The sequence below is a fragment of the Amblyraja radiata genome, chromosome 7, assembly GCF_010909765.2.
Source record: "Amblyraja radiata isolate CabotCenter1 chromosome 7, sAmbRad1.1.pri, whole genome shotgun sequence".
In the NCBI taxonomy this organism is placed as follows: domain Eukaryota; kingdom Metazoa; phylum Chordata; class Chondrichthyes; order Rajiformes; family Rajidae; genus Amblyraja; species Amblyraja radiata.
In genome coordinates this window covers 34913143-34925944 of record NC_045962.1, presented here as the reverse complement: position 1 = coordinate 34925944, position 12802 = coordinate 34913143, and the positions used below count along the sequence as shown (strand labels likewise).

At 42.0% G+C, this 12802-nt stretch overlaps 1 protein-coding gene across 2 annotated transcripts in view; it reads right to left on the bottom strand.

The window, feature by feature from the left end:
- Positions 1-1878: 1878 nt before the first annotated feature.
- tank (TRAF family member associated NFKB activator) overlaps positions 1879-12802 on the bottom strand; it is a 41809-nt gene continuing 30885 nt past the window's right edge. The window contains exons 10-11 of one of the 2 annotated variants that reach the window (XM_033024144.1): positions 10893-10958; positions 1879-2419 (exon numbers count right to left, since the gene is read on the bottom strand). In XM_033024144.1, coding sequence (XP_032880035.1) covers positions 2228-2419; positions 10893-10958 — 258 coding nt within the window. In that variant the 3' untranslated portion in view covers positions 1879-2227. The remainder of the gene's footprint in view (positions 2420-10892; positions 10959-12802) is intronic. The other variant, XM_033024145.1, reaches the window with a different exon arrangement.

Sequence of the window (12802 nt, the reverse complement as noted above, 5' to 3'; positions counted from 1 at the left end):
TACAGAGGCTACACTGCAAGATGCAAACCACTGGTTAGCCGCAAAAATAGGATGGCCAGGTTACAGTTTGCCAAGAAGTACTTAAAAGAGCAACCACAGTTCTGGAAAAAAGGTCTTGTGGACAGATGAGACGAAGATGAACTTATATCAGAGTGATGGCAAGAGCAAAGTATAGAGGAGCGAAGGAACTGCAAAAGATCCAAAGCATACCACCTCATCTGTGAAACACGGTGGTGGGGGTGTTATGGCCTGGGCATGTATGGCTGCTGAAAGTACTGGCTCACTTATCTTCATTGATGATACAACTGCTGATGGTCGTAGCATAATGAATTCTGAAGTGTATAGACACATCCTATCTGCTCAAGTTCAAACAAATGCCTCAAAACCCATTGGCCGGCGGTTCATTCTACAGCAAGACAATGATCCCAAACATACTGCTAAAGCAACAAAGGAGTTTTTCAAAGCTAAACAAGGGTCAATTCTTCAGTGGCCAAGTCAAATCACTCGATCTGAACCCAATTGAGCATGCCTTTTATATGCTGAAGAGAAAAGTGGGTACTAGCCCCCAAAACAAGCACAAGCTAAAGATGGCTGTAATACAGGCCTGGCAGAGTGAAGACACCCAGCAACTGGTGATGTCCATGAATTGCAGACTTCAAGCAGTCATTGCATGCAAAGAATATGCAACAAAATACTAAACATGACTACTTTCATTTACATGACATTGCAGTGTACTAAACATTATGGTGCCCTGAAATGTATAAACACTGCTATAATTTCAACATGGTGAAACCAAAATGTATAAAACTGGCCTTTATTACAATCTGACAATGTGCACTTTAACCAATTTGATTTTTTCTATTACAAATCTCAAATTGTGGAGTACAGTGGCAAATAAATAAATGATTGGTCTTTGTCCCAAACATAATGGAGGGCACTGTAGAAGTGTACACAATTGTGAGGGGAATTGATCAGGTAAATGCAGTCTCTTGCCCAGAGTAGGGGGAAGATTTAAGAGGAATCTGAGGAGTAACTTTTATTACACAAAGGGTGGTGGGTGCATGGAATGAGCTGCCAGAGGAGGTGGTTGAGGCAGGTACTATCACAACATTTAAAAAACATTTAAACAACTACATGGATAGGATAGGTTTAGAGGGATATGGGCAAAGTGGCAAAGGTGGGACTAGTGTAGATGAGGCCTGTTGGTTGGCGTAGGCAAGTTGGGCCAAAGGGGATATTTTTACACTATATGACTCTTTGACCAACTGTATGCAAACAAAGGAATTTTGCTGTGCTTAGGTACACGTGACAAGAAAGTACCACTGAATCATTGGTAGATTTGAACAAAATGGTTCAATAGCCAAAGAGAAAGAACTGAAAATAATGTAAACTAACAAAGGGAAGCAAGATGTCATCACTTTAGTGGGATGTCAGTTAAGGGAATGAAGATGAACAAGATGAGTCAAGAGCGATTGGGGAAACAAAGAAAGATGAACATTTGTGTACAATAGGATTAGGTAATTACCAAGCTCAATGGGTTGGTCACAATTAAAGTATAAACAAAATGACAAAAAGACAAGCTAATAGAAGGACATAGCTTTTGAAAGAAGAGGAGGAATTTCTTTAGTCAGAGGGTGATAAATATGTGGAATTCATTGCCACAGATGGCCGTAGAGGCCAAGTCATTGAGTGCTTTTAAGGCGGAGATTGACAGATTCTTGACTAGTAAGGGTGTCAGGGGTTATGGGAAGAGGGCAGGAGAATGGGGTTGAGAGGGAAAGATAGATCAGACAATATTGAATGGCAGAGTGGTCTCAATGGGCCGAATGGCTTACTGTGACATAACATTGTCTCTAAAAAAAAAGGATAAAGATCACAAAATTTACAAATCACTGTACTTATGCCAGCAGATTCTCTTTCACACCTTGTGCAATAATCTGTGATTTTGCTTTAAATGCTGATTTGGACAAATTACAATTAAATGGCCCAAAAGGACAATTAGTTTCAAATGATCTTGTCAAAGCGTTTCTTTATAAATTATCTGACATTGTTCCAGAGTTAAAAAGTTCCTAAGAGGATAGAAAAATTCTGAAAATATGTTACTGTACCGTCCTTAAAGGATGTCCTTTTGAAATTTATAATCCCACCACTAACAAGAGATATTTTGGACACCATGTTAAGTTCGCATTGCTGGTTTCTTCATCTCAATTGCAGAAAGGTACAAGCATTAAAATCCATTTTTAGTGCCACGCACAAAGTGTGAATTAAGATGCCTGAGGAAGTCTTCCCTGGATGTGGTGCTGGCCGGGAAACGTGCCTGACAGAATTCACAGATTTCGGATTTTCGGTCGGGGTCAGAGTCACTGGATGCTTGAAGCAGCAATTTCCCCTCCTTATTGTGGTAAGGACTCCACACAGGCTGCAGGAGAGAGAGGAAACATTTTTCATTACCAAGCATGCTGTGTAAATGAAAAAACACACCATATGTCTATAAAAGTCAGATTATAATGCAACAGCTTTAGTGGAATAATCAGCCCTTATGGCAGTCTAGAAAAATACATTCTGATCAACCCTTTATATGCTTCAGTGCTGAATATAAAGAGACCAGCTCAAAATGCCCATTTTACAAAATAGATTTTTCTACAACAATGACTCAGCAACAATAAATGCACACATGTACCAAAGATTACTTTAGGCTGATGAAAATTAATCATTTGTTAAATTACAACGTGCAAAATATTCAATAACAGGATCAATAAAAGCGATGCACTGTTATTCAATGGTGACTCCATTTATTCCAAGTCCAGAGATTTCAATAGTTAGCCATTTAAACCTCACGGACTTGAATTTTCATGTAAAACAATAATTTAAAAAGATTAGGGCAGCACAGCGCGCAGCTGGCAGTGGCACAACTGGTAGAACCACTGCTTTACAGCGCCAGAGACCCAGGTTCGATCCTGACCTGGGGCGCTGTCTTTGTGGAGTTTGTAAGTTTTCCCTGTGAACGTGTGCGTTTTCCTCAGGGTGTTACAGTTTCTTCCCACATCCCAAAGGTGTGCGGGTTTGTGGGTTAATTAGGCTCTGTAAATCATCCCTAGTGTGTAGGCAGTGAATGCTAAAATGGGATAACATAGAACTAGTGTGAACGGGTGGTGGGTCGAAGGGCCTGTTTCCATGCTGTATCTTTCAATTACGGTAATTCAGTTCAAACTCCAGAACTTAAGGCGTGTGAACAATTTGATAGGCAGAATGTTTCACTTGCCATCTTGCCATTTTGGAGCTTGAAAATAAAATTTATTAACCATGTGATATCTTCAGTATCGCGATTTGAACTATAAATTTATTCTGTAGCCAAGTACATTCATTCTAACTGCAGAGCTGGGTCACTATCAATGCATATTAATATCCTAATTTTAAGCGTAATGGCACTGCTTCCTGTTGTTAATAAACATTTTGCTTGATGTATGTATCTAGCAGTTGGTGCAAATTGCACATTAAGTCTGCCTAGGTGTAGACAGAACATTTATCTCGAGCTACTGAAACATATGTATTTGCTAAATACTGTAAATTACAGAATATAAAACGCAGATTGTAACAAGTCCCAGGAGGGTGTAATTTATAAAGAGGATCTTGCATTGCAAACAAATAAATGTTAAATGTTAACTGACTTAAGTGGTCTTTCTATTTTACTTTGGCATTGAGATTACACGGTACGTTAGCACATAAAGCAGTAGAAACGCTGGTTGCGCAGATTGCTACTGAGCTAAACGCCTGCACTTTAGTTTTGTACCAGTGGTAATAGTTAATAATGTGGTTTGCCTTTATTTTTGAAAAGAATAAACTTACTATAAAGAAAACTGTGCTGGTAGAAATGAGACACAAGGAACGGCAGATAAAAACAAAGTGCTGGAGTAACTTAGTGCGTCAGGCAGCATCTCTGGAGAAAATGGATAGGTGACATTTCAGGTCGGAACCCTTTTTCAGACTCCTTCACTCTGAAGAAGGATCCTGACCCGAAACATCACCTATCCGTTTTCTCCAGAGATGTTGCCTGAGTCGCTGCGTTTCTCCAGCATTTTGTGTCTATCTTTGGTTTAAACCAACATCTGCAGTTCTTTTTATTATCAGGAACTGCAGATGCTTTTTTTTACCAAAAAAAGATACAAAGTGTTGGGGTAATTCAGTAGGTCAAGAGTCAATAGTGTTTTATTGTCATATGTCCCAGATAGAACAATGAAATTCTTACTCGTTGCAGCATAACAGAATGTAAACATAGCACACTGTAAACAATATGATAAACTAGAGAAAAAAGTTCAGTGAGTATATATACACAGACGTACTCACAAGTATACACACATACACACACACATATGTATATCTGTGTGAGAGACCCGATCTAAAATGTCACCGATCTATGTCCTCCAGAGGTGCTGCCTGACCCTCTGAATTACTCCAGCTCTGTGTCTGATAAAATAGACCCAGATCTAATTTTCTGTCAATTTAGCAGAGCTGAACATCGGGAACAAACTGAACCTTCACCATTCCATATCTAGTGGTATGAGCTTCCTATTCGCGTGATGATTACAAATCACTGAGAGGAAGCTTCATACTGCTGAGAGAGAATCTGCACCAACTACAAGAGCAAATATTGTGCCTAAGATAGACATAAAGTGCTGGAGTAACTCAGCGGGTCAGGTCTAGAGAAAAGGTATAGATGACGATTTGGGTCGGGTATCTTCTTCAGACGAAAAGTAGGGGGCGACTCCTCCTCAAGGAATGCCTACTTTGAAGGCGTTCACTTCCTCTCTTCAACACCCCCTACTTTCAGTCTGACGAAGGGCCTCGACCCGAAATGTCACCCATCCTTTTTCTCCAGAGATGGTGTCTGACCGCTGAGTTACTCCAGCACTTTGTGTCTATCTTTGGTATAAACCAGCATCTGCAATTCCTTTCTACACAAATACCGCGCGTCCTTCATTGGAAAAGCAACCAACAAAAACAATGCAGGAACGGGATCTGGAGTAAAACTGAGAATTACTGGCACTGAGAACTTGTCCAAGGAGGGCACCGTTAGCCAAGACTCTCCTCATCCAGTGACCCCTGTTGGAACACCACATGTGTGCATGCAAGGCAGGGGCTTAATTGGGCTCAGCTGCCACAGCCCTGGTAGCAGAACAGCATCCTTACACTCACTGCAAAACCTAACACCTTTATAATAGCCACTTGCTGATGCATCAGAGCCCCCTGGGACATGTATATCTCTGTCCCAGCAAGGATTCAAACGTCTGTGGCAAAGCAGAGAAGAAATTTGGCGAAATAACATTTTGATTTATTGTAAAATGGGCGAAGCTCGGATTTACACAAAAAACATTCTGAGCGTGGTCGAGTGATTAAAATGGTACAAAGCATATATACAGACATACTTTGTTAAATTTATTATGATCCCAGTTAAATATTTTGAGTATGCAGGCACCTCGCATTTCTTGAAATAACGCACTTGTGCCTTCAATACCGAAGCTTAATCGACACACTGGTATTTTTGGAACAACGCGCTCAAAATTACTGCTGACAGCGTATACGTTTAATTTACTCGTTGTTGAATTATGCGCTGCTTTTCAAGCACGTAGCCCCCGTGTAAAATGTGAGATGCCAGTATTGCAGACCCAAGCAACCAAAATCCATTGTTCTGAATACAATTATGCAATATGGTAAGAATTTTCCTGTATATTGCGTATACTCGGTCGGAAAATCAAACAGATGGTTGGAAACTTAGGAACAGAGAGAAGCAAAAAGCGATGCCACCCCAAACGGAAGGCAACGATGTTAAAGGAATAGTTGATGATGGCAAATGTCGTCTTTTTTTTCCCCATTTAATTTCATTAATTGTCTTGGGGGGAAAAAAAAGTTTTCGGAAATTACAAAGTTAACGAAAGATGGAATGTTTGCTTTTCTGTTGACATCAGTTTCAGAGACATTTACATGACTCTATGTATCTCAATTCACAGAGCAGCAATTTTTATTTTGTACATTTTAAATTCCATATTAAGATGATCAGTGGTATATATCAGCTGCTTCATTAGCTTCTGTACACTTCTGCACTGTATAAAGCAGGGTGCCATTTACTGAAAATAGATACTCTGATAACTAGTAAAAGAACAATCCAATGAGATAATAGAAAAAGGCATTAGTAACAAGTAATGTGATAGAGTGTGTGTGTTTCACAGCTCCACAGGGCTTCTAAGCAATAGAGGAAATAGTGTAATTTGTTTTTGCTAAATCTCTTACAACAGCATTGGTGATAAACATGATGCAAAAGAATTAATATACTGTACGGTTTATACAGCAGGCAACAAAACTTGCGCCTACACGCTAGGAAATCCTACGGGCAATACATTTTACTCCAACAATAAAATTGCATGAATTTCTTTGGTTCTACTGGGTGCTTTGTTGATTTTTATTCACTTCTAAGATTATTTAACGTTGATATCGCAAATTAGAATGTTATACTCCTTGATCTCCTCCTCCAAATACCATTTGCTACATAAAAATACAGTGGCTGCAGTGCCAGAGACCCGGTTTCGATCCTGACCTCGGCTACTATCTGTATGGGGAGTTTGCATGTTCTCTCTGTGACCTCGTGGGTTTCCACCGGGCGCTCTGGTTTCCTCCCACATCCCAAAGACATGCGGGTTTGTAGGTTAATTGGCTTCTGTGAATTGCCTGTAGTGTATAGGGAGTAGATGAGAAAGTGGGATGACATAGAACTAGTGTGAAGGGGTGATTAATGGTCAGCGTGGACTCAGTGGGCCGAAGGGTCGATCTCCTTGTGGTATCTTTCAATCAAAAATGGCAGATCGGTAATCACGAGCGCTATATCTCGGACCCAAACGTGGGCAAAATATACGCTAAAAGGTTGATCACATAGGCAAAGAAATCACGGAACAGTGGCTGTTCCTTTCTCCGTAAAGTTGTAGAAATTGAATGAAACCTGTCATTGCCCCGAAACCAATCTCCATCTCACCTGCTCTCCAACCAATTCCTCCCTCTCTTAAGTATTTATTTCAGATGTCCAGTATCATCCAAGCTTTGTGTGAGGATTACAGTCAAAGTTGGACAACATTTTTTATAGAAATAAATGGGCGGCACAGTGGTAGATTTGCTGCCTTACAGCACCAGATACAATTTGGTGTTCGATCCTGATTTTAGCAGCTCATTCTAGATACGAACTACCCTCCAAGTGAAAAGGTTGTCCCTGAGGACCTGCTTAAAGTGGCACAGTGGTAGAGCTGCTGCCTTATAGTGCCAGAGTCCCAGGTTCGATCCTGACTACATGTGCTGTCTGTACGGAGTTTGTACGTTCTCCGCATGACTGTGTGGGTTTTCTCTGGGTGCTCCGGTTTCCTCCCACTATCCAAAGATGCACAGGTTTATAGGCTAGTTGGCTTCGGTAAAATTGTAATTTGTTCCTAATGTCAAGCATAGGGCTAGTGTAAGAGGTGATCGCTGGTCGACGCGGACACGGTGGGCCGAATGGCCTGCTTACACATTGTACCTCGAAAAAAGAGGAGAGGCAGCGGGGGGGATGACGGAGTAACATGCAAAGAGATTGCTGCAGCAAGAAATAATTTGATTATTCCGTTGTCGGTACATGTAACAATTGAACACTCTTGAAAAAGATTATTTGGGAACAGCTGCAGTGACCACCCTACACCTTCAACCCTGTGCCATCGCCAGGACAACAGGCTAAGACGGTGGGCTGAAGGGTCTCTTCCCACTCTGTTCCTTGAACAGAGGGCGGTGAATCTGTGGAATTCATTGCCACAGATGGCTGTGGAGGCCAAGTCATTGGGTATTTTTAATGCAGAGATTGACAGGGTGTTTACAGATTGATTAGTAAGGATGTCCAGGTTTATGGGGAGAAGGCAGGAGAATGGGGTTGAGAGGGAAAGATAGACCAGCCATGATTGAACGTACAGCTCCAACAGGACCTACTCTCAATATATAATAAAATGGCAGTTACATAGGTTCCTGCCCTTCCTTGTCCACTTAGTCCACTAGCAAGCACAGAAATTAAAAATGACATTATTAAATCAATTAAAGTGGTCTAAAACTACCAACACATCGCTTTATTCTTTGTAAAGACTTTGAGCAGATCCCCCACACTAGTTAGTGGGAAAGATAGGCACAAAGTACTGGAGTAACTCAGCTGTTCAGGTAGTATCTCCGGAGAAAAGGGTTGGGCGACATTTTGGGTTGAGACCCTTCTGAGGTTGCTTTAACTTCATGCTCTGTGAGATACCAAGAACCACAATCAGGATGTTTTGCCCTGCAGTATTCATGCACACACATGCACTCAATTATGCTGGAACTAATTTGGGAAAATGGTTAACCATGAAACCGTTAGATCTTTACTCCAAAATCCGAGTTATTAAGTTGCAGGATTTATGGGTGCATGCTTTCTGTTACTGCTCAGATCCCTCAAATTCCAACACGGTTTACATGGGTCTTAGGTATACAAGTTTGCAAGTCTGAAGAGGAGTTCCGACCCAAAACTTTACCTATTCCATTTCTCCAGAGATGCTGCCTGACCCGCTCAGTTACTCCAGCACTTTGTGTCTATCATCGATGGAAATCAGCATTTGCCATTTCTTCCTGCACATGTTTGCACTCTTGTGGTTAGTCTCCAAGTAAATGTCTTCCATAAGTTGCTCTACTCAACAAGTATGCTGCCTATTATAACATTAACTGTGCAAGGAACAATACTGGACATAAGGAACTATACTATAACATTGAAAGGAAATAGACTGGACAGTTGTTCTGAGTGTCTCGGCAAGCAGTGCTCGCCAAGGACTTGGGATCGCTCGGCACGGACCAAGGACCCGTCTGCTGCGCTCTGCTTGTTGTGGATTGAGGATACCTCGCCGCAGACCAGGGATCCACCTGTTGGCCTGGCTCGCCCACCGTGGACTCCCGGAATCGGCCCCGAATGATCGGCATCGATGGGAGCCGCGCTGCCGAGAGAGAGGAGGGATTGTGAACGAGGCGGATGTCGAGAGCGAGCTGGAACACTGAGAACAATGGAGGGACCTGGCGTGGGGCTGCTGAGAACACTGGGGGAGCCAGTGGGGAGGTGTTGAGAACGAATGGAACGAAGAGCGAATGGAGTACGAATGGAACGAACTGTTGTAACTGTTGACGCCTAAACGTGGCGACACTGGCGTACTGCCTAGGTTGCATGCAAAACAAAGCATTTCAATGTACCAAGATACATGCAACATCAAATATTATTCATTCATTTGTTCAAATTCTGAAATCTATGTCCAATAACAAGCTGACCAGTTCTTATCCTAAGATCTATGGTAAATAAAGTTGCTCAACATAAATCCAACTTCGTATGTAGATTATTGAGAAGCAAATTGAAGAGATTTCTTCTTTCGCATGAATCACATTGACCAGACAACGTTATACACATATAATTGGAAAAGGCACCACTTACACTATAACATTACACTAGATAGCATCCAACAATTTATTCCACTGGAGAATCTTCATTAGTTGGTGAGCAGTCTGACGTTTAAATACTGCTGTAGTACCTGCCTAAACCATCTCCTCTGACCCAGCTCGCCGTGCAAACCAAGTTGCCCCATCAAAGCTGCTCCCAATTGCTACGATAGACACAAAATGCTGGAGTAACTCAGCGGATCAGGCAGCATCTTTAGAAAAATAGGTGACATTTCCATTTACTCCAGAGATGCTGCCTTACCCACTGAGGTACTCCAGCATTTTGTGTCCATCTTTAGTATAAACCTTCTTTAAACTGAATATAAAATAAGGTATTTAAAAGAATAGAAAACCACTTTATGCCTTTGCTGAATCTATATTCAGGTTTAGTTTAGTTTAGTTTAGAGAAAAAGAATGGAAACAGGCCCATCGATCACCTGTTCACACTAGTTCTACGTTATCCCCTTCTCATCCACCTCCCTAAATACTAGGAGCAATTTACAGAGGTCAATTAACCTACAAACCTGCACATCTTTGAGATGTGGGAGGACACCGAGCTGTCTTAAGAGCATGATGGAATTGATGAAGTTTAGTGTACTTCAGTTAATTAAAATGTAATTATCATTTGATTAGTTTAGTTTAGAGCTACAGCGTAGAAGCAGGCCCTTCGGTCCACCGAGTCCATACTGACCAGCGATCACCTGTCCAGTAGTTCTATCCTAAACATTAGGGACAATTTACAGAAGCCAATTAACCTATAAAGTCTGAAGAAGAGTCTCGACCCGAAACGTCACCCATTCCTTCTCTCCAAAGATGCTGCCTGTCCTGCTGAGTTCCTCCAGCAGTTTGTGATCTACATTCAATTTAAACCAGCATCTGCAGTTCTTTTCTACACATAACCTATAAACCAGCTTGTCTTTGGAGTGTGGGAGGAAACCAGAGCACCCCAAGTAATCACAGGGTGCATTTACAGACACTGTACCGACAGCACCTGTAGTCGGGAACTCAGGTCTTTGGTGCCGTAAGGCAGTAACTCTACTGCTGCCCCACTGTTCCACCCCCATACTACCACTGTGATGTTAAATTGTTGTTTAATTAAAAACGCATTCATGATTTTAGTTCGGTATTGAATAATGCACTGTTTTCTAATCACGGAAAAATTCTTTTTTTTTTCCTGTTAAAATAAAAACTAAAATGATAAAGGTCTCTCTGCGGTTTGTTAATGATTGGGGTGGGGTTGCAGATTTATCTGGCAGACACAGGGTAGTCAGGTGGCGTGTGTGTGCTTCACCAACCCTTCCTGGGCAGGTGGCCGAACTGATTTGTCTGATCAACCCCTATTTAAATGCAGAAAGTGAGCTGCCAACGTGCTAATCCTGCTGTTTACTGACAGTTCGCTGTTCGAGGCAGCAGGAAATGATGGCGGCGAAGTGATTCCATGGAGCTTGCAGCAGCACCTGGAACAACAGATAGTTAAAACAAGGTTCAAGTGAGGGGAAGGGGATGTGAGGCAGCAAGAAGCAGCGGCAGAGACAAAAAAGATATATAATCAGGAGCAAAGCAGTAGCAAAGGGATACACATCGGAGATTTAAAAGCTGCAAAAATAATGAGGGGCAGCATCTGAAAAACATGTAGAAACAAAGAAGTGCAGATGCTGGTTCCCAAAAAAGATACACACAAAGTGTTGGAATAATTCAGCGGGTCAGGCAGCATCCCTGGAGAACGGATAGGTGATGTTTCAGGTCGCAACCCTTCTTCAGACTGCTGCTTTGATAGTTTGCTGTTTGAGGCAGCAGGAAGTTATGAACCTCCCACCACCCCAATCAATCTTAAGCAGGGTTCTGACCTGTAACGTAACCTATTCATGGTCTCTCGAGATGTTGCTTGGCCCGCCGAGTTACTCCAGCACTTTATACCCATTATTTATCTGAAAAGCATCTTCCAGTAACATTTCAATGCCACTTGTGATGCCTTCTTGTCATGAGCAAAGACTGGGGTAGCATGGTGGCACAGCGGTAGAGTTGTTGCCTCGCAGCACCAGAGACCCGGGTGCTGTCTGTGCAGAGTTTGTACGTTCTCCCTGTGACCGCGTGTGTGGGTTTTCTCCGGATGCTCTGGTTTCCTCCCACACTCCAGAGACGTACAGATTTGTAGATTAATTGACTTTGGTAAAGATTGTAAATTGTCGCTAGTGTGCAGGATAGTATTAGTGTATGGGGATCGTTGGTTGGCATGGACTCGGTGGGTCAAAGTGCCTATTTCTGCGCTATTTCTCTAAACTAAACTAAAACAACACTACAACAAGCACTACAACAATGAGAATATCTCAAAAATGAAATCGAGTGGATCTCAACAGAACACAGCATTGGGTGATTTCATTGTATAGATCCTAAAATTTCAGATGGGATATGAACTACTAAAATTAAGTAACAATGATGGGCAGCCATCAGTGTTTTTATCAGCTGCAGTTTTCTTCCCAATATCACTCAGTTAATGCTGTGAAGCATGGTTGTTGGAAAATTCTTTGCAAATAACTCTTTACAAATTCAGAACTTAATGGCTCTGGGTTTGCAGTAGTAATGAAACGAGGAGAGTTCATCATCATTACTCCGAGCGACTAACAGCAACTTCAAGATTTTCTCACACATAAAGCATAATGTAGAAATTCCAAGTTTCCATCAGTAACGCAGCACAACTTCACTGGTTGCTCTGTCTAAATACAATCTGTTCAAACTGAAGTACAATAGGTAGAGCAAAGAGAACATACAGAGTGCAGAATATAGTTCTCAGCATTGTAGCGTGTCGGTTCCACAGACAAACTCCAATGACTGCAATGGGGTAGAGGTGAATTGGACAGTACCCTAGCTTATGGCAAGACTGTTCAGAAGCCTGATAACAGAGGGGAAGAATATGTTCCTGAGTCTGGTGGTGTGTACCTTCATGGATCTGTACCTTCTGCCAGACAGGAGTTGAAATGTTCACTCTCTCAACCTCTGGAACTAGAGAGTATGCACTGTTCACAAACTCCAATCATCCTAGGCTACTCCGACACCAGTTCTCAAACCATAAGGGATAAGGACAGAGGCACATGGGAATACAACCATGTTCAGCTTCTCCCAGTCATCCTCTGCCCTTACTTGAAAACAATTGTTCCATCTTTTAAGAAGAGCCCTGATCGGAAAGGTGGCCAGTCCGTTTCCTCCATAGATGCTGCATGGCCCACTGAGTTCCTCCAGCACTTTGTGTTTAGCTCAAGATTCCAGCATCTGCAGATCCTTGTGTTCCTTCATCTTTGTTGGG